The 21,871-nt window shown below is 57.6% G+C and overlaps 1 protein-coding gene across 2 annotated transcripts in view; it reads left to right on the plus strand.

Annotated features, from left to right (window-relative positions):
- KCNJ12 (potassium inwardly rectifying channel subfamily J member 12) overlaps positions 1–21,528 on the plus strand; it is a 40,362-nt gene extending 18,834 nt beyond the window's left edge. For both annotated transcript variants that reach the window (XM_024241508.3, XM_054536331.2), the window contains exons 2-3: positions 12,786–12,907; positions 19,687–21,528. In XM_024241508.3, coding sequence (XP_024097276.3) covers positions 19,743–21,044 — 1,302 coding nt within the window. In that variant the 5' untranslated portion in view covers positions 12,786–12,907; positions 19,687–19,742 and the 3' untranslated portion in view covers positions 21,045–21,528. The remainder of the gene's footprint in view (positions 1–12,785; positions 12,908–19,686) is intronic.
- Positions 21,529–21,871: the final 343 nt, after the last annotated feature.

Consider the following 21,871-nt stretch of genomic DNA (forward strand, 5'->3'; position numbering starts at 1 on the left):
CCAGGAGTTCGAGAGCAACCTGGCCGACATGGCAAAACCTCGTCTCTACTAAAAATACAAAAATTAGCCGGGCATGGTGGCACCCGCCTCTGGGAGGCTGAGGCATGGGAGTTGCTTGAACCCAGGATGCGGAGGTTGCAGTGAGCCAAGATTGCGCCACTACACTCCAGCCTGGGCGACAGAGCAAGACTTCGTCTCAAAAAAAAAAAAAAAAAAAAGAAAAAAGAAAAAAGAAAAAAAGGAAATAATGGATGTGATGATAACAGGGATAGTGATATAATATTTCTCTATGCCAAGCATGGCTCTAAGCTCTTTATGAAGTCATTAATCCTCATGACAATCACATCATATTGCCCCCATGTTACAGATAGGGAAACTGATGCCAGAGAGGTGAAATGACCTGCCCAAGGTCTTACCACGACTGAGTGGCAGAGGTCAGGTAGAGGTTGTGCACTGGCCTGGGGAGAGGGGAAGAGTATTTGGGGTTCAGCTGAGGCAGAGGAGTGGCTGGAGCCCCTCTACTTGGTGGGCAGGGCCATTTCCAGAGCATATCCTGCTCTGCCCTGCCTGCCCTGCTGTGTGGCTCAGGCATTGCCTGCCCTCTCTGGGCTCTGAGCCTCTGCAGCCAGCCCAGGATGTCCTCGGGTTTCTCGGCTGGGCCACAGCCCTGCTGTACCTGGGTCCCTGCCAGGCTTGTTATGGTGGCTGCCCTGGGCCCCCGGGAGCAGGCAGGGGTCAGGGGTCATTCCAAGGTGCCAGCTGCCCTGACCTTGGGGTTGGCATAGGGGTGAGGGGCTGGCTGGGCTCTCGAGAACTTGCTGAGGCTAGAGCTGAGTGCTACACGCACCTGGACTCCTTGCTCTTCCTACAACCTTGAGAAATCCTCAGCTAACAGTCAGGGAAACTGAGGCTCAGAGAAGGGCAGCCAGGAATCTGAGATGACACAGCCAGGGAGTCACAGAGCCAGCTCGCTGCAAAGCCCTGCTTCCCACTTTGCAGATGATGTTGATGATGACCACAGCTTCTACTTGCCTGGTGCTTTGCTGTGCACAGGTCCTGCCGGGCAGCAAGCCCTGGCATGCCCATCCCAGTCCTCCAAGGGGCTGTCAGTGCCCATCTGACAAATGAGGACACCGGGGCTCAGAGAGATATCCCTGTGCCTGGCTGGGGTTCTAGCTAGCTTGGTTCACACCAGTCTCAGGAGCCAGCGGTTATGGGATGCCCGGGGTGGGTATCAGCCCCGTGTTGATGGGGAAGGCCGTCTTGGTTGGGGTGAGGGGCCCCTCCTCTGTGAGGATGACGACAAGAGGATGTGATTCAAGGGCTCTTCACAGTGGTCACTGTCCTAACCACTGGACCCCTGGAGTCACCAGAGCCGGCCAAGCTGGGCCTCCACCCAGCATCCAGGGGTGGGGCTAAGGCATCAGGTTTGGGGCCCACCGTGGCTATGCCCTCAGGCAGCCGTGGGGACGGACTGTGCAGAGCCTCCCAGGGAGGCATCCTGGATGCACGCGGGTGTTTGGGAGGCTCTGGTCAGGGGTCATAGTTCAAGGGGGTCTCCCAGGGCACAGATTGGAGCACACTGTCCATCAAGGTCATCTGCCTGGCCTCCACTCCTAGCTGTGTGAGCCTGGGCAAGTGTGTTTAGCTCTCTGGGCCTCAGTTTCCTCATATGTGAAACAGAGATCCTCATAGGGATGCTCGGGGACTGAATTTGGGAGGCCAGATGCTTGGCAGTAAAGGCATGGGCTTGTTCCCCAGCTCTGCCTCTTACAGGCTGTTTGGCCTTGGGTAAGAAACTTCGCTTCTCTGAAGCTTAGTTTCCTCATCTGCCCAATGGGGATAATAGCAGACTCTTCCCTGCAGAGCTTTCTCAGGATGCAGTGAGGCAGTCAAGGTAACATCCCTGTAGCTGCGATCACAGCTCCTGCTGCAGGCTCTTGAGCAAGGGCCACCCCAAAGAATGCAGGAGGCCTCAGCTTCTCCTGCCTGAGATCGCTGCCGTGTGGGGCTTCAGCGCCCGGCTGCCTGCGGGGAGCGGATCACCGGCAGTTTCATCCCCGTGCACTCTTGTCTGATGAAATATAAATAGCACGCGATGTTTTCGAGCAAGGCTAGGGAAGCGTCTGTGGGTCGTCCTCCCCGCCCGGCAGAGGCTGATGAGCTGGCCTGGGGACGGGAAGGAGATGGGAGCTCCTGAATAAATCATCGTGGGAGCTGGGCTAATGCACTGGCCACGGGCAGTGTGTGCAATTAGTGTTAATTGTCCAGAGAGGATGACTTTGTGAGGGTGTGGCCCAGAGTCCACTGGTTTGCAGAGTGCCTGATGTCTGGGATGCCTGCCCCCACGACTCTGGGAAAGGACCCCAAGCCCGAGAATCAGCCAGTGCGGCCTGACTCAGGGCCTCATACTCTGCCCCGCCCCCTCCAGCTCCCCTGGCAGCCCTCAGCTGGGGCTGACAGGGCACAGCAGGGATTAGCAGGTGGACCAGGAGCAGAGCCTGGGGGCCGAGACTTGCCCTCTCTCACCCCTCCCTTCTCCTTTTCTTCTTTCAGCCTCTTTGTGCTCAGTGGTTTGGTTTTGTTTTTTGCCTTTGAACCAAGGCTGTCCCAGACTTAGCTGCTCCTGCCCCGTTGCCAAGGTGACCAGACCATCCCTGCCACCCTGCAGCCACTGCCAGGGCTGGGCGAGGGACATAGCCCAGGACGTGTGTGTGTGTGTGTGTGTGTGTGTCCATACCTGTGTACATATGTGTACAAGAGCAGACACGCAGAGACCCCCGGGTCTATAGCCCCACACAAATGTGGGCATGGATTCATCGTTTGAGAAAGGACGCAGGCCAGAGTCTGTGTGCACGCTGGAGGCACACGCAGGTGGACTGCACACACCCATGTGTGCCCATGCAGGAGCTCCCTGGTCATACCCCACACTTCTGTGGTACCCGAGGCCCTGCCCAGTGCCTCCTCTGGCCACTGGAGCCTTCCGCATGTGCAGCCGAGGGAATGAACGCGTCCTCCCCTGCCTGGCAGCCCCTGTGGCCAGCAGCATCCCGAGGCCAGGCCAGACCTCTGCAGTCCCCACTGCCCACAGCATGCTGGGCCATCCCTCCAAGGGGCTTCCTTGCTGGGGATAACTCTGAGGCGTGTTCTGTGCCCAGGAGGCTGGAGCCCAGGTATCCTCAGCGGTGACCTGCTCATCTATGCAATCATTTTTGGCTGCTGTCCTGTCCCCATCTCATGTCCCCACTCCCTTCCTGGTGCTTCCTGGTATCACCTCCGAAGTAAACTCCCTACTCTCAAATCCTTGACTCAAGATCTGTTTCTGGGGAAAGGACTAGAATAGAACACACCCTTATCCCAGGTCGTGAATCCGTGTACACATGTGACATGTTGCCAGCAAAGATGCGTTTACAGAGCCGTGGTGGCAAGAGCAGGCATGTGCTAGCATGTATCATGTGTGTAGTGTGCATAGCACATAGCACTGTGTGCTGGACCTGTTCTGGGTACTGTGCATAGACTAACATCTGCTGGACCAGGGAGGCAGAATGATTAGGCCCATTCCACAGATGTGGAAACTGAGGCAAGGATGAATCCATAAAGGTGTGCCTTAGCGGTGGAGCCCTGGCAGGAGCTGGGACCCACCCTAGGAAGTGAGAATTGTGCACCCCCTCAGCATTGCTGCACTACCCACCCCAAGCCCTGCAGATGCTGGCAGGAGGCTGGAAGTGGCAGTGGCCGCATTCATCTTCAGACCCCATGGAGCGAAGCTGCCGTCCCCCATGCCTGCGTCTGGCCCTGCACCCCAGCGGCTGGGTGCATGTGCCCTTGCCAGGACGCCTGGCCCCCAGATGCTGGCCGATCATGTGGCCTTTGGGCTCTGGATTCCCTCTCTGAGCTTATGTCTTCGTCTTGGGGCAAGGATGGTCCCCGGTGTGTCTCTTGGGGTTGTCAGAGATGCACAAAATAGGTCCTTTCTTCCTGCTCCAGGCATGAGAAAGCGTTTCCTGGCCGTCTTAGTGGCCACCCACCTGCTTTCTGAGCGGACATTGCTGGTCACACCTCTGCTCCGGGACAAATGTCCTGCTAGATCCCAGCTCAGAGAAAGACCATAGCTCCAGGTCAACGCAGCACAGCAGGGGCCAAACGGGCCAGACACCAGGGCCCTACCCCACCACTCCTGGGTCCCACAGCCCCTGCCTCCTCACAGCACCAATTAACTGCCACCAAAGGAATGGGAGAGAGGCAGGCAAGAGCCACATAGTCAGGGAAGGCTTCCTGGAGGAGGTGGTCCAAGCCAGACCTGGAGTGACTGTGTTGTCTCCTAGAGACACCAGGGCCAACGTGAGTGGTCAAATCCTAGGTCTCTATTTCCACAGCCCTGGAAGTCCTGAATTTCTATCCCAGCTTTGCCATGGACTGGCTGCGTGTCCCTAGGCACGGCACTCATCCTATCCGAGCCCCAGTTTCTTGCCTCTATCAAAAGAAACTGGTGTGAATGGAAGTGGCATGTGTCACAGTGACGAGTGTTCCTGACGCACAGCAGTTGCGCAGTCCCAGTTTACCGGGGTTGGAAAGCGTGTGTGGCAGTAAGAGGTCCGTGCAAGGCGGTATGGGGTCAGAACAGCCTCTGTGGGGCCCCGCTCGCTACCGTCTAGCTGTGGGGTGCCTGAGTCTCCTCACTGTGAAATCAGGCCATGCAGAGCCACCTGCTACCTAGTACTAGAGGGAGTGCAGGAAAAAGTGCAGCCAGTGCTTCCAGACCCTTCCCTGTGGCCTGAAGGGCTCCCCACCCCGCCTGGGTGGGCTGCACGTGCAAAGGCCACCTGGGGGTGGGGAGCAAGCTCCTGGCCTCTGAGCGGCCTGCCCCCGCCCTGTCCCCTCTCAGAGCTCATTTCCCTGCCCCTCCCTCCTGTCTCCTCACACCCTGCCTTGTGTCCTGGGCCGGGGACCCAGCTCCTGTTTCCAGCCCTGTTGCCCCCCAGCTGGCCTCGAGTCCCTCCTCCCGGGTAGTCACACAGTCCCTCCTGTAGCCGGAATCTCCTGTGTTTCTCCGGTTTCTCCTGGAATGTCTGTCTCCCCCCATCTGTGAGGAGCCGGGCACAGGGCTGACCACCCTTTTCATGCTACACCCTGCGCAGAGCCTCAAACGGGTTTGGTGCTCAGGGAAGACTTGTTTATGAAATGAACGGGGAATGGACAAGTGGCTGGATGGGTGGGCGAGGGGCCAGGCTGCCCTGTCCTTTCCCGACAAGGCCCTGGCCCTGAGCCGGCGGATGCTCAGCCCTTCTCCCTCTGATCCAGCGTGCTGAGCTGTTCGTGTGCTAGGGATGCCTTTGACATCCTCCTTCTCAGAATAACACTTTTGAATGTAAGAGAGAACCCATATAGGGCTACAGAGGAAACCAGAAGTAAGTGTTGCAGTACTTATCAAAACATTATTTTAAAATGTGTGATCTAGTAATTAGCATGCTGTTGCCTATGAGCGCCTTGACTAGCAAGACCTGGTGGCAGCCGTCCTACCGATTCCATGGGAGCAGGGAGGAGAGCTGTGCAGCTCCAGCGGTCTGCATTGCTATAGGGCCTGGGATGAGCCCAGGCTCGGTGTGTCCAGCATACATTTCACAGAGAGGTTGAAGGCGGGGAAGTTGATGATTTTTCCTCCATCAAGTTCACAAAGCCCTGGCTTCTGTCCTTGGGCTCTGCGGCAGGACCTCCAGGAACCTGCTCCACTGTCTCGGGGACTGCAAAGCCTGCCCCTGCTTTGCCCGGCCCCCTTGCCTTGCCCCCAGGGTCCTTGGGCAGCCCTCCTGGGGGTCTGGGGACCAAGGCAGGCATCCCGACTGTGACCTGAGCTTTAGTTTCCCAGCCATGGTGGGGGAGAAGTGGTCGGGGTCAGCTGCATCCCCAGGCCCCCACACCTGGCTGTTGTGGGTGAAATGCCCAGGCCAGGCATTGTGAGTCCCCCAGCAAGGCCATAGAGCAGAGAGGATCTCCCATCACCCCCAGGCTCGGCTGGAACCCTCCTTGCCGGCCTGGCAGAAAGCTGACATTTCCTGCCCTGTGGGCCGAGCTCAGAGCTCAGCAGGGGTCAGAGAGTGACAGCCATGCTTTCTCCCTGCAGGGGCCACCCTGCTGTGAGCAGTTCATAAGGGAGGAAGGTGGAGACGCCCTGTTCCCAAGCTATGGGGCCTCTCATGTGACAAATGGGGAAACTGAGGCCCAGAGGGGACAGGGATGGGGCGGTCCCATGGTGGGCTAAAGCTGGAGTAGCCTTGGGTGGGCTGCAGTGCTGCCTGCCGTCTTGTGATTCAGACTTTAAGGACTCTAGAGCACTCTTGGGGCACAGGGACAGAATCCTAGTTCCCAATCCTTTAACTTCCCCCAGGGACCTGGTTCTGTGCTGAGGCCCCTCAACGCAGTCAGACCCATGTTCTACCCTCAGGAGACCCTTGGCCTGGTGGACTCAGAAAGACCGGCTGCACCCAGCGTGGTCTGATCCAGGACAGAGGGAAGCACAAGGGGTGGGGCTTGGAAAGGGGTGTTGAAGGATGCATAGGAGTTTGAGGGAGAATGGGGAAGAGAGGGCCTTGGGTAGTGTCTGGCATGCGGCAAGGCAAGGGATGGGAAGCCTTTCCTCTGAGCGCCATCGATGAAGAGGTGCTCCCATATGCCCAGCGTGCTGCGCGTCCTCGGCCAAGTCCCCTCCCTTTCTGAGCTGTGTGCCTCTGTCTCGCCATCCATCTGCTGTCCCTGCCTCCCTTTCCCCCACCTCCCTGACACACTCACTTCAGCCCCACTGCCCTCCCCCGGCCTCAGCCTCAAGGCCTTTGTGGCTACAGTTCCCACTTCAAGGAGTACCCACTTCTCTCATTCTCTTCTCACTAGCTCTCCAGATGTCACCTACTCAGGCAGTCTTCCCTGACCTCTGGAATAGTCTCCACCCGTCTCTGGATTTACTCAAGTTCTTTTTTTTCCCCAGCCTGTTTTTTTTGGTCTGTCTTGCCCCAGCAGCATGTGGGCCCCCAAGCATGATGTCAGCGCATAGTAGAGGCTGGGCAGACGCCGCTGAGCGTGTGAGTCAATGCTGAGTGTGATTCTGGCAGCAGTGCCAGGCCATGGCGCGCTCACAGATCTGAACTGTAAATGGGGCCTGGGGCAGAGCGATAGGCTTTCTGGAAGGCCTACCCTATTTTCCTGGACTCCACATCTCTGAGGTCGGCCTCCTGCCCATGGTAGGGTGAACCCCAGAGCCCTTAGAGTCTGTCAGGCCCTCTCAGGGAATCTTCTGTACCTGAAATAAGGCCAGATTTACAAAATAAAAGAAGGAAGCTAAGAAAGCAACTGTAATGTGCTCCCCTACAGAGAGCAGACAGGTTATGGGGGGCTGAGGCCCTAATCCTGGCTGGCCCTTTGTGGAGAAATAAATGCACCCCTCAAGCTGGGGACTTCCTTGCTGGGAGCAAGGCAGGCCTGGAGGGCTCACTGAGGGGTTGGTGGCTGGATTACAGAGGGACTGAGGCAGGACACCTGGGTGCTAGGCCCAGCTCTGGCTCAGACTGGTGACCTTGGGCATGGCTCCTCTCTGTACCTCATTTCCTCCTCTCAAAGAAGCTTGGGCCACCCCACCTGGGACTTCTGTGATGCAGTGAGCAGAAGCCAAGTACTGGGTCCTAGGGGCTCAAGAAACACGCTAGGAGTACTTACGAAGGAGCAAGGGACTTGGGGAAATCTTGGAAGGCTTCATGGAGGAGGCATCCTTTGAGCTTGGAGGATGCATTGCGTTCTGAGAGGCAGAGAAAGGCATTTCATGGTGAGGGTCCAGCTCCGGCTGAGGCTCTGAGGTGTGGGACATTCCAGAGACATTAGAAGCCCAACCCTAGCTCTCTGCTCATTCCTACTGTGTCCTTTTTTCTTATTGATTCATAAGAACTCTTTATATATTAAGCACACGGGTCCTTTTTAAACAAACACATTATTTTTCTTTTATTTTACTTATGATTGGTTTTGACAACATCATACATATTTTTATGTTGGCAAGTTTCCCAGCCTTTCCTTTGGTGGTCTTTCTGGTCCTAGGATGCTTCCTGTGTCCTTACCTTGGGTCCTTGCTCTCCTGTACACACACTGGCTGCTCAGGACATGTCTGAGACTCAAATTAAGTTGAAGCTGGAAAATTTACAGCTGTATGAAAATCAGAAGCCAGGGTGCCTTTGCTGACCTGTGCCTCCCGCTGGGGTTCCTGCCCATCATTCCTTCTTGCCTGGAGTGGGGTCCAGCTGAGGCCCTAAAGGGGCCTGTGACTCTCTGCAGGGTGAGGCAGAGGCTCATAGCTGTGATGAGGGGAGAGGGTGGGAGGACAGGGAGTTCCCAGCTGGCCAGTCTCCATGTATTCACTCATGGAAACCCCACTGCAACCTCATGAGATAGGTGCTATGATTAGTTCCATTTTATAGGTGAGAAAACTGCGGTTCAGAGAGGTTATGTGGCTTGCCTAAGGCCACACAGGAAGGGATGGAGACAGGATTTGAATTCATGCCTTGTTGCCCCAGAACTCTTACAGTTTCAAGCTCTCTTACGGCCCTTGGGCTCCCCATTGCCTTTGGGATCAAGTCTAGGCTCATTAATATGACATCCGAGGCCTCCTGGGGTGATGCCTTGGCCTCTGTGCCTGCACACGCTGAGCTTCCCTGATATGATGGTGTCGAGGCTGTGCCCATCTCTTCACACCTTCCCCACAAACCCCGAATAGTTTAAATCCTGGAATGGAGGGCTGGCAGGGCTTCTGTGGAGTAGCTGGGCCAGCCGCCTGGTTTGCACAGAGTCAGGGTGGGTCTTGCCCAAGGCCCAGTGCCTGCAGAGTGGAGCTGGAATCTGCACCAAGACTGCAGGACTCTGGTGCTCTTAGCTGTGTCACTGTGCTATGGTTGTTCTCAGGCGGGGTTCTCTCCCCTGCTGCTCGCTGCTGCCTCCCCACTGGCAGATACTCCTCTAGGAAGCACCCCTCCTGCCACTGGGTTAGACACCTCCCCTGGGCTCCTGAGGGCCCAGCGAGTTATGACTGCTGACTTCTCACCGTCTGCCCTGTGAGGCAGGGTGCCCCAGGAAGGCAGGCGCCCAGTGCTTCCTCTTCAAGTCCTCGGTGCCCAGTGAGGACTTGAAGAGGGAGACCCAGAGAGGGACAGAGCCCTGCCCCAGGTCACACAGCAAGTTGGGGCAGAACCAGGAGTCCTAGAAGGGCCCCAAGACCCTCCAGGTCTCCCCTGTTCCTGGGACTTAACGGAGCCCAGGGATGGGGCAGTGTCTGCGATGGCCACCCCAGCAGAGGGCACTGTTGCAGGGCCTCTCTTCTGTGCTTCTACCAGGGGCCTGGGGCCAAGGGCACCCTCTCTCCCTCCTGCCCCCACCCTCTGTGAAGAAGGATGTTCTCAAGATAAAAATACCGTCAGAAACATTCCCTGGTGTTTGGTGTGACTGTCGTCCACCCTGTGGGGCCAGAATCTTCTGACCTGGCCTCACCTCAGGGCTCAAGGGTGGACATCCGCCTTTTCTGGTCACTTGGTGCAGCCTCTTCTTGGGGTCCATATGTCCAGCCCCCATCTTTACGCCACAGAACATGAGGGGTCAGTGTCACTCAAGGTTCCTACAGCTTCCACTTTCTGAGCATCCTCTGTGGGCCGGGCACATCCCGAGCATGGAACAGCGAAGAGGCAGATCCTGCCCTTGTGCGTTTTGTGGCTCCTTGCGGGCCAGGGGGGCTTCTGAGGACATCCAGCAGGCCACAGGGAGGCTTGGGCACAGCCAGCTTTCCCTCCTATTGGGAAGCCTGTTTCTGCTTTCAGTGCCCACGTGGTGTCAGGAACGCCTGTCACAGTGAACGCCTGCAGGACCCACACTGCTGCACGGTCTCTGTGGGACAGATACTGAAGCCAGGGCTTGGCTTACCCTTGTGACAGTCTCCCGAGGTGTGTGGGGTCTCCTCATTTTGCAGATGGGGAGTTTCAGGCCCCAGTGACCTGGGGGGCTGCCAGGCCTCTCCAGGGAGGGTGACAGCTGCCACCTCCCAGAGACCCACTGGGGCCAGGCCCAGTGCCCGGAATGCACCTTCGTCACCACCTTCAATTTCATGGCACATCCTCCGAGAGGCCTGGCAGGCGTCACCAGCCTCGTTTTTCAGGGGAAGCTGAGCCTCAGGAAGGGGAAGTGCCTTGCCCTGTTCCGTGGGGGATTTCAGCCCCAGCCTCTGCCCAGGCCCTGCCCTCCCCTGCGGGAGGCTGTGGGCCAGCCCGGCCTGTTGGCCCTCAGTCGTGGTCATGGGGAAGCACTGCCCCCGCAGCCCACCTCCCCATCCAGGATTGTGACCATAACCCCGGGAAGCATTTGTGGGACTTGGCGGGGTGAGCTCACATGGCGACTGCTGTGGCCCCTGCAGGTGGCGGGAGCTCTGGCCAGGGCATCCGGAAGGCTGGCTCCTGTTTGCAGGGTCCTGCCCTGCCCTGTGACTTCAGGCAAGTTGCTTCTCTGCTCCACGTCTCAGTACCCCTGGGTAGAGTAGAGCTAATTTTGCCTTCCTCCTAGATAAGAACAAATCCAGCTGGATTTGTGGTCTGGGGAATGCCCCTTCCAGGTAGTAGGGAGGAGAGAGGCAAAGTGTAGGCCTGTGGCTTCTGCTCCCAGAATGATGAGGGATGGGGAAGCAGGGGCTGGGGATTGGGAGACTTGGAGGGTGAAGAGGGACTGAAGGGCCACTAGAGACCAGGCAGGCCATCCTGTTTCAGAACAAGCTGAGAGAGGGGAAGTGACTCACTCAAGGTCACACAGCTTATGAGGGACAGAGCTGGGATTTGAATCTAGGTCTGTGTACCTCTAAACCACTGTCACCTGTCCCAGGAGGCTGATGAGGTGGGGGTGACTCACCAACAGTTGCCTTAATTCCAGCCAGAAAAACCAGTGTGACAAACCAGCCTTGGCTGTAACCTTGGAAAGGGCAGGCCCCATGAACTCCCTGGCTGGGAGGTGCGGAGGTGAGAAGCATGTCAGGTGGCTCACCGTGGAGATCCTCGGAGCCCCTTCCCACCAACCTCTTCTCTGATTCTCACAGCACACTGGATAGGAAGGCAGGGGGACCCCTTTGACAGGTGGGGAAATTGCATCTTGGGGATTGCAGGGACCATGTAGGATGTATGTGTACCCAAGGCAGATCTCTGGCAAATTACTGATGTGTGCCCATCCACGTAGTTAGCCATGTGCCCACCCGCTCATCCATCTAGTCATCTATCCTACTTGCCCAAACACCCTATCCATCCATCTACCCACTCATCACCCATCCTCATACCCATCCACCCATCCATCTATCCATCTACCCACCCATCCATCCACCCATCCACCCATCCATCTATCCATCTACCCACCTATCCACCCACCCATCCATTCACCCATCTATCCATCCATCCACCCTTCCATCCCTGTATCCATTCATTTCTCTACCCACCCATACACTCATCCACCTGTCCATCTATCCACCCATCCACTCATCCACTCATTCACTCCACCCATCCATCACCCAACAATCCATCCATCCATCCATCCATGCACCCATCACCCATTCATCCATTAATCTGTTCATCCACCCACTCACCCATATACCCACCCATCCACCCAGCCATCCCTCTATCCATTCACTTCTCCACTCACCCATCCACTCATTCACTCACCCATCCTTCCACCCAATCATCTGTCCATCCATCCATCCCATTCACCTATCCATCCATCCACCCACCCATTACCCATCCATCCACCCATCCATCCATCCATCCATCCATCCATCCATCCATCCACCCATTCACCCATCTATCCCTCCATTCATTCATCTACCCATCCACTCAGTCACCCACCCATCTACCCTTCTGTTCATCCATCCATCCAATCATCTACTTTCACACTTATCCATCCATCAATCCAACCATCCATCCATCCATCCATCCATCCATCCATCCATCCATCCATATTATCCATTCATCCACTCATCCATTCACCCATTCATCCACTCATCCATTCACCCATTCATCCACTCATCCATCCTCTCCTCCATACAGCCATCCACCCTCACACCCAACCACTCATTCACCCATCCATCCATCCATCCACCCACCCATGTATTCATTCATCCATCTACCCACTCATCCATTTATCCATCCACCTACCCATTCATCCCTGCATTCATTTATCCACCCACCCATCCATCATCCATCCATCCATCCATCCATCCATCCATCCATCCATCCATCCATCCACCCATTCATTCATCCACCCACCCAGCTATTCACAACTGGCTCCAAGGTTGGCGTTGGGAAGGCTCTGCAGGTGGTGGCTGGGAGTACAGGCTGAGGGCCTGAATTTCTTTGTGACAGTGGGATAATTACCACATTACCTACTTCTCTGGAATAGTAACAACAATAGTTGCAACCTTGTGGAATTGTGAGGATTATGTGAGATGATGTATGTAAAATGCCTACTATAGTGTCTGGCATGCAATAGGTACTCAGTAATTGTCAGCTGTCATTTTTCTCTGACACCCCATCTTGTTCTGCTCTTCTCTGGTTCTGGATGGTTGCCATGCTGTGAAGGTGTGGGGCATCAAAGGTGCAGGCCAGAGGCCCTTCCACCTCCTGTGGGGCCCTGGGGAAGTGAGCAGAAATGTGGGTTCATGTGGTTGTGTCTTACTTGTGAGCCCCTCTGAGAAGAGCAGTACTGCCTGCAGTAACTTGGCTTTACTCTTTTAACTTTAGGATGTTCTAGTGACTGGATCCTTTCCAGCTGGTGCCTGGGAAATGGCAGCCACTACTAATTCAGCCTTGAAGACAGTACTGTGCCCACTCAGAACCATTACGTAGAAGATAGAACTCAAGAGGTAAGAGTGAAGTCATTGACGTGCTCCTGTGCATCTAGGCATTCCTTCCACCAGACTCTCATCTGTACATCCTTCACCCCTCCACCCACCATTGCCATCCTTTCATCACCCATTCCCCCACCCATTTATCTGCTCAGCCTTCCATCCACCCACCCATGCCTCCACCCCTCCACCCATCCCCTCGCCCATGCCATCCATTCCTCACCCATTCCCCCACCTATTCATCTGCTCAACCATCCATCCACCCATCCTTCCACCCACCTAGCCAGTCCATGTATCTGGTCACCCCTATCATCCACCCACCCACCCGTCAACCCGATTTACCCACCTATTTGCCCGACCACCCACCTGTTGATTCAATCACTGTTCCACCTATCTCCTCATCCATCCCATTCAGCTGCTTAGTCCTTCACCCTTCATCTGGCTGGGGAGCATTTCCTGGGTGCCCCTCTTTGCTAGCGCCTGCATCAGCCTCTCTAGGCCTCTGAGCTTGGTCAGAGATGGGGCCTGGGCAAGATCAACTCTCACACAAGGTGGGAAGTAGCTTCTGGCCTGAACCGGAAAAGCCCAGTGCTAGAGGATCCTAAAGGGGTCCAGGGGAGGAGGAGGAGGAGGAGGAGGAAGGGGAGGAGGAAGAAGGGGAGGAGGGGGAGGAGGAGCAGGAGGACAAGGAGGAGGAGCAGGAGGACGAGGAGGAGGAGCAGGAGGAGGGGGAGGAGGAGGAGGAGGCGGCTCGGTATTGTGGGGCAGGAGGAGGAGGAGGAAGAGGAGGACGAGACTTGGTGTTGTGGGGCATCCAGAAGGGGAGGCCAGGGTTCAAGAGCCTTTGCTGTGGAGAGGCTACGGGAGACCCTATGAAGAAGGCCCAGGAAACAAAGGTTCCAGTGCAAGTAGTTTCCTGGGAGGTGATCCCAGGAAATAAGGAAATGAGGTGAGAAAGAGAAGGAAGTGATAAAGGGCATGTCATTGATACAGTCACTGCTGGGGCACTGGAGCCGACTCCCGCTGGGGAGGCCAGGGAAGCAGTGCCCCTCCCAGGGGCAGCTTGCTGGGGACCAGCCACCTGCTCCCATCAGTCACTGATTGAAAGCTGTCCTGGCAGCATCAACTCCTCAGCCTGCCCTCTGAATGGCAGAGCGTGCCCATGGCTAGAGAGAGCTTTTGGGCAGAGAGACACTGTGGTTGGTATAGGAATTGAGACAGGTGGGCCTGAGGTGGTAAGGGCCTAGGATATCAGTGGGGCACCCACCACCCCATGCCCTGCACACAGTGATGTGTTGCTGCTGCCTCTCTCCTCAGGCCTAGTCTGCGTTTGGCATAGGAAGCCGGCATGGCATTGGACCCAAATGTTTGGGGGCCATGGGTTAGCTTGGTGGACTGAGGCCAGCTGAGTCTTTGGTGGGGAAGTTTGGCCTGGAAAGGGGATTGGGCGTAAGAGGTCATCATCTTCTTCCCAGATTATGAGACACAGGAATGCCACCCCCCACTCTCCCTCTCCCCTCCACACCAGCCTGGGTTCTCCCCCATCCAGCCAAGCTTCCTCACTGCCCCCAGGGTGCCCAGCACATCTTTGCCTCCCACTCTTGGCTCTGGCAGTGTCCCCCAGGAGTGCCCCTCCTGGCTTCCTGTGCCCAGCCTAGCCTTGATGTGGTCCTACACCCTGGGTAGGGCCTGGCATGAGGTAGAGCCCCTAACCCTGCAGCTAGCCCTGCCTCTCACACCCTATGTGACGGAGCAAGGGCACCGGCTCAGAGCCTCAGTCTCCCCATCTGCAAAGGAAGGGCTGGACTTTCCAGGCCCCAGTGCTGCATCTGATGAATGGTGCCTGGATTAGGAAAGATTCTGAGCTGCTCTGGATGCAGTGGGTGAAGCTCCGTGGCTGAGGACTGGTGCTTGCCTGGGCGAGGCTGGAGCAGGCACCTTGGGCGGGGAGGTGTGCGCCAGCCTTCCCTGCATTGAGTGATCTCCGAGGAGTCTTCCAACGGTGAGGCTTGATCATGAGGTAGAGTGCCCCATCTCTGAATGAGGGTGAGTGGCCGTGGGTCGGAGTGCTGGTGAGGGCCCTTGAACCTGTGCTTTTGAGTGCCGATTTGCGGTAGTCTACGTCTCATCACCACCTGGGATTGCAGGGGCTTGGGACCAAAAGGATTGCAGTGCCACGCACACAGTCAGGCTTCAGGTCTTGGTGTTGTGGGGCACTGGTTTCACCCTCACAGCCCAGCCTGGAAGCTTCACTCCTGAAAGGCTGTGTAACCCTCACAGTGACTCAATCTTCCTAGGCTTCCGTCTGCTCATCTGGAAAATGGGGATAATAATCACAGTGTGATGGGAGGGATTAAATGAATTAGTTTATTAAAGCTCTTAGAAGAACACGTGGCAGGTAGTAAGCACTTGATAGATACTGAGTGCTGTATTCGTGCCTCGGGAGGCGCCCCAGCTAGCTGAACAGTCTCTGCATGGGAGATGGGGGCTGTTGGCACCTCCCGCTCCGAGTCCCTATGTCTTACCCTGGGTGATGCAGGCCCCTGCACTCTCCCTTCCGGTCAGTGCTTTCTTGGTGGCTGGGAATGTGGGTCCAGGCCTTGCCCTGGGCTCCTCCCGGATGTCACCGAAACCTGAGAAGCCCAGGGCCTCAGGGCAGTGGGCATGGGGCATCCAGTTCCATCCGGAAGCACCTCCCGGTGACTCCTGGACCCCACCCTTAGGTCACGTGGCAGCTGCCGTCTGGCATCCTCTCTAAAAGCTCCCAGCCCAGGCTCTGGTCCGTTCTTCAAGTGGACTGGTCGATGGGAGGCTGTGTCTGTAGGCACTGTGGCCAGCAGGAAAGCAGGAAAGCAGGGATCTCTGGGGGTCTGCCGGGCCCGCGCTGTCTCCCCACTGCCTGCTCTCTCCCTGCTGGGTTTGCTTCACTGCCCCTCGATGTTGAAACCGCCTTGTCTAGCTCAGGTAGTGTACCCCAGCGCCCCTCTCTCATTCCCCTCCCGGCAACCCTGGGACCCTGGCAGGCCAACCTGGGTGTCTGTGGAAAATGGTCCCAACTTTAGTAGTGAGCACCTTGTCCTGGCCCTTGAATTGCTTTGTGACCTGGGACAAGTCTCTTTTTCTCTTTTGGACTTGGTTCTCCCATCTGTGAAATGGGGAGCCAGCCTCCTTGCTTGCTAAGGCCTCTTCCAGCAAAACAGTTTCTCTTTCATGTCTTGTCTGATTTCACCGTATGCACCCCATTGAGCAAGAGCCAAAAAGGCCTGTATGTCCCTGGTGGAGGATATTGTCCTATATTTCTTAAATTGCGTCCTTAAAGGCTGCATGGTTGTGTAACTTCTTGCCACGCCTGTGTTTACGCAGGAGTGTTCTTGGGACATTGTCTAGCTTGTGGTGCTAGGGTTTCTATGCCAGGGTCCCCTTCTGGGTCTGTCTTTGTGGTTCTGTATTCACCAAGTGCCCAGTGAGGGGGCTCCCAGCACCCCTGGGGAGGGTCTCTCTCTCTCTCTCTCTCTCTCTCTCTCTCTCGCTCACACACACGCACACACGGCAGAGCAGGGCTGTGTGAGGCTGAGGACTGACATTCTGGGCTCCAACTCTGTCTTCTGCTCAGTTTCCAGGGGTCCTGGGACAGGTGTCTTTGTCAGTTTTTGGCTCGAGAAATGAGAGAGTGGGGCGTGAACTTGACCTTGTTGATGCTCTCTGTGTGGTAAAACCACGCAGAGAGGAACGTCAACAGAAGTGGGGGTTTCCAAGCCTGTATGACACCATCTGGGCAGGTCTGGGGTGCCCAGCCCTGGCAGAGATGCCAGGAGCTGTGGCAGCACCCTCACCAGTCTGGTAGCTGTCCAGTTTCGAGGCCGCCAGCTGCTGGGAGCACATGCAGACCGGGCTCTCTGGCCTTTGATTCTTGTGATTCTGTTCCTTGCAGGCTTCGAGCTGCTCGGAGCAGGGGCTGGAGCAGCCATGACCCGCTGGAAGTCCCTCAAGGCCCCTGGGCCACACAAATCCAGCCCCTGTCAGCTGGTGGCCTCACGCCGGCGTCTCAGTGCCCCAGCCCTGGCTGCCTCCTTCTGGAGGGTCCAGGAATCTGGGGCTGAGCCCTCTTCCCAGCACAGCCGCAGGGATCCCCCCTGCCGCCGGCTCCCTACCTCCTGGCCCAGGCAGAAGCAGTGTCCACCATTCCGGCCCTGCGTCCCAGCTCCTCAGCGTCATGGTGAGGTGGTCAGCCGCAGCGGTGTTGGGGGAGGACGGCAGAGTAAGGAAAGGTGTCCCCTGCAGAGCTCGGCGGCCCATGGTGGGAGATTGCGCTAGAGGTGGTTTAAATCTCAACTCTCCTGCTTCATGGCTGTGTGGCCTGGGGGGAGTCACTTAACTTCTCTGAACCTGGATGGTGACTGCACCCCCGGGTTGTTGAGAGGATGATCTGAGGGCAGCAGTTGATGCATCTGCCCCCCGAGGCGCCCAGGACCCCGCCTGCTCTCCCTGTGTCTCTCTCAGGCAGCAGTTGCTGTGTGCTGCTCGGACTGGCCGGCTCGGGGCCGAGCAACCGGTGCACCCCCTGGGAGTGTTCCACAGCCTGGCTGGGCAGGCGGCTCCACCATCACCTGTTGCTCAGGTGTTTGGAGCAGAGGTCAGAGGCCGCACCCGCTCCGAGGCCCAGACTAGTGTGGTCGTGGCCAGAAGCTGGGTCACACAGACCGGGGCTGAATCCTGGCATTGCTGCCTCCTGCCTATGGGACTGGGACAAGTCCATTCTGGCTTCTGGGCCTCCAGGTCCTTGTTTGTAAAGCAGGATGGCCCACCCCTCCCTGGAGGGCTTGAGAGGCCTGCAGAAGGCTGTGTGCAGCGCCCGGTCCACAGTGGTGCCAGCCCCCCAGGATGTTCTCTTGGGGCCTCAATGTCTTCGTAGCTGAGTAACGTGGCTGCAGGCGTGCTAAGGGACAAGGCTTTGTCTAGCTCTGAGGTCGTGGTGTGACTGGACTGGGACTGGGGGTGCTGGGACCCTGTGGGCGGGGAGGGGTGGGCCTGTCCAGCTCCTCTGTGCGGGGCTAATGCTGGAAGGCCCAGTTCTCCCTGCTTCCAGCCTAGCCCAGCCGAGGCACGCTGCCATCCAGATGCGGCTGTGGGCCAGGCGGTGCCATAGCCCCTAGCTTGCAGACGACTTAGGCTGTCACTGACAGGCCAGCGTGGGGCCTTTAGTGCAGGCAGCGCAGCCTGTGTGTCCCGGGGGTGGGCACGTCGGTGGCTGAGAGCAGGCTTTGTTCTGGCTGGCATGGATGCCCTGCTGTGGGGCCTGTCTTGGGGTGCCTGAATGTGCAGTAGGCTGGCCTGGAGCCAGGTGCTGCCTGCAGTGAGCTGAGGGTGGTGCTGGGAACAGGTGACACCCCTGAGCACTGCCCAGGTGCCAGGGTAGCAGCCTTGCAATCTTCCTTAGAGATGCGGGAAGCAGGGGCTGGGGAGGGCTCTTGGCTGAGGTCAGCCAGGGAGCAGCCCATGTCTGGGTGCCAGATCTTACCCTCTTTGGCACTGCTGGTGACCAAGAAGCTGCAAGCATGGCATGTGGGTGGACACTGTAGAGTGGGGCGTGTGGGTGTCAGGAGGGTGGTGGGACCCAGCTTGGGGTGTTCAAAGTGGGTGGCGACAGGGGTGGCAGGCCGCATTCTAGGCCCTGGGAGGGACAACAAGAAGCAAAAGAGAAAACGTCTCACGCCTGTAATCCCAGCATTTCAGGAGGCCGAGGCAGGTGGATCACCTGAGGTCAAGAGTTTGAGACCAGCCTGGCCAACTTGGTGAAACCCCGTCTCTACTTAAAATACAAAAGTTAGCTGGATGTGGTGGTGGGCACCTATAATCCCAGCTGCTCAGGAAGCTGAGGCAGGAGAATCGCTTGAACCCAGGAGGCGGAGGTTGCAGTGAGCTGAAATCGCGCCATTGCATTCCAGCCTAGGTGACAAGAGGAAGATTCTGTCCAAAAAAAAAACAAAAAAAAAAAAAAGAAAGAAAAGAAAAAAAGAACATGTGCTGCCCTTAGGGAGTGGTGGTCTCAGGGTGGGGTTGATGGTTGTGTGCCCCCAGCTACGTTATTGTTATTGCTGCCGCCATTGTGCCCTTAGAAAGGGCAGTGCTGTGGATATAGCAGGGATGGGACGTGGGTCTTCCTGGGGCACAAGGAGGCCTCTGGTGCCAAGGTGGCGAGGCAGTGGCAGGATGTCTTGTGGGAGGGTGTCCGGGGTGGGTTTGAGGGACAGCCTGGGGCCAGGGGCTGTGGCCGGAAGGAGAGTCTGCTGGAGGAGGCTGGGAGGTGAGGTCCGAGGGGTCAGGGGCTTCCCTGTGCAGGTCCTGCATGTCCTGGGGGGCCTCTGACATTGAGCAGGGGAGGGACAGGCACCGACTCAGCTTCCACAGGCCCTCTGTGGCTGCCATGGAGACTGGGGGGCCATGGGCAGAGGCAGAGAGGCTGGCAAGGTGTGCCCCGAACTGGCTGGGCAGGCACTGGTGAGATTCAGGCCTTGAGGGTGGGAGAAGGGGTAGGATCCTAAATAGACTGTTCAGAGCCCTCAGTGTGGGGGTGAGGTGTGGAGCTGAGGTTTTTGGCTAGAGCTGCTGGGGGCGCGAAGGGGGTGGCCACTTGCACTGGGAAGGCGGAGTGGGGAGCTGGCTTAGGCAAGACCAGAGCACGATTGTGGGTCAATCAGGGTGGAAGCGTCCTCCAGTCACATCTGGGGGCCCTGGGATGGGGGTGGAGGAGCCCAGAGCCACCAGCCCAGCCAGACATGCCGTCCTCTCTGTTGCAGGAGCCGCCCTGCCTGGAGCTAGCCTGGGGGTGAGCCAGGGTCCCCCAACCCCCGGGATGACCGCAGCCAGCCGGGCCAACCCCTACAGCATCGTGTCATCGGAGGAGGACGGGCTGCACCTGGTCACCATGTCGGGCGCCAACGGCTTCGGCAACGGCAAGGTGCACACGCGGCGCAGGTGCCGCAACCGCTTCGTCAAGAAGAATGGCCAGTGCAACATTGAGTTCGCCAACATGGACGAGAAGTCCCAGCGCTACCTGGCTGACATGTTCACCACCTGTGTGGACATCCGCTGGCGCTACATGCTGCTCATCTTCTCGCTGGCCTTCCTTGCCTCCTGGCTGCTGTTCGGCGTCATCTTCTGGGTCATCGCTGTGGCACACGGTGACCTGGAGCCGGCTGAGGGCCGCGGCCGCACACCCTGTGTGATGCAGGTGCACGGCTTCATGGCGGCCTTCCTCTTCTCCATCGAGACGCAGACCACCATCGGCTACGGGCTGCGCTGTGTGACGGAGGAGTGCCCGGTGGCCGTCTTCATGGTGGTGGCCCAGTCCATCGTGGGCTGCATCATCGACTCCTTCATGATTGGTGCCATCATGGCCAAGATGGCAAGGCCCAAGAAGCGGGCACAGACGCTGCTGTTCAGCCACAACGCCGTGGTGGCTCTGCGTGACGGCAAGCTCTGCCTCATGTGGCGTGTGGGCAACCTGCGCAAGAGCCACATTGTGGAGGCCCATGTGCGCGCGCAGCTCATCAAGCCGCGGGTCACCGAGGAGGGCGAGTACATCCCGCTGGACCAGATCGACATCGATGTGGGCTTCGACAAGGGCCTGGACCGCATCTTTCTGGTGTCGCCCATCACCATCCTGCACGAGATTGACGAGGCCAGCCCGCTGTTCGGCATCAGCCGGCAGGACCTGGAGACGGACGACTTTGAGATCGTGGTCATCCTGGAAGGCATGGTGGAGGCCACAGCCATGACCACCCAGGCCCGCAGCTCCTACCTGGCCAATGAGATCCTGTGGGGTCACCGCTTTGAGCCTGTGCTCTTCGAGGAGAAGAACCAGTACAAGATCGACTACTCGCACTTCCACAAGACCTATGAGGTGCCCTCTACGCCCCGCTGCAGTGCGAAGGATCTGGTGGAGAACAAGTTCCTGCTGCCCAGCGCCAACTCCTTCTGCTACGAGAACGAGCTGGCCTTCCTGAGCCGTGACGAGGAGGATGAGGCGGACGGAGACCAGGACGGCCGAAGCCGGGACGGCCTCAGCCCCCAGGCCAGGCATGACTTTGACAGACTCCAGGCTGGCGGTGGGGCCCTGGAGCAGCGGCCCTACAGACGGGAGTCAGAGATCTGAGCCAACCTTGGCCGACATGCAGCATCCACCCCCGGCCGGGGAGAGGCCCCGCCGCCGCTCAGGGGCCCCGGGTTTGAGCAGAACGGGCCCAGTGCCCTGGGTTGCAGACTCAGTAGCGTTTTAGTCGTTTTATGTTTCTTTGCAACGGCCTCAGAAGGTTGGCCGGAGAGGGGGCAGCCAGAGCGGCAGCCCCCGGCCTCAGAGGCTATCACAGGCTCAGGGCAAAGAAGTGGCCTCCTGGGGGGCCAGGCCACGGGGGCCAGGGCTTCTGCCTGAAGATGGAGCTGCAGCCTGCGGGGAAGCAGCTCAGCTCGATGGTGGGCCCAGCCTCTGCTGTCCAAGGCTGGCTAGCTGCGGTGCTCCTTGCTGGTTTTTAACTTGGGGAGAAACACCGGGTTTCAGCTTTCTCGACCTTAGCTTGGGTGAGACTGTTTACAAAAAAAAAAAAAAAAATTACCATGCAATTGAAAAAAATTTTTTTTAATTCATAGGGGGCAAAAAGAACAATTAGAATTCCATGGGTCTGCCAGGATGCAGCAGCTGGCTGGAGGCTCCAGAGGGTTCCCCGAGGTGGGACCGGCCTCTCCCCGTGTGTGTGGGCACCGCAGTCCCTGGGCAAGCAGAGTGCTCTGGGACCGCACTTCGTCAAGCTCACGAGCCAGCTGGGCTCTGTTTGTGATAGAAAAATCAAGACCATGTTAATGATCGTAATAAAAGCTTTCTACTGTCATTGGGGTGGTGGGTGGGGCTGGGAAGAAACTGGTTTGAGCTTTTAGAGTTTGCCTTTGTACCTTAGAGATGTGTCTCAGGGCCAGGCATGGGACCTG

The sequence above is a fragment of the Pongo abelii genome, chromosome 19 (genome assembly GCF_028885655.2).
Source record: "Pongo abelii isolate AG06213 chromosome 19, NHGRI_mPonAbe1-v2.0_pri, whole genome shotgun sequence".
Classification (NCBI taxonomy): domain Eukaryota; kingdom Metazoa; phylum Chordata; class Mammalia; order Primates; family Hominidae; genus Pongo; species Pongo abelii.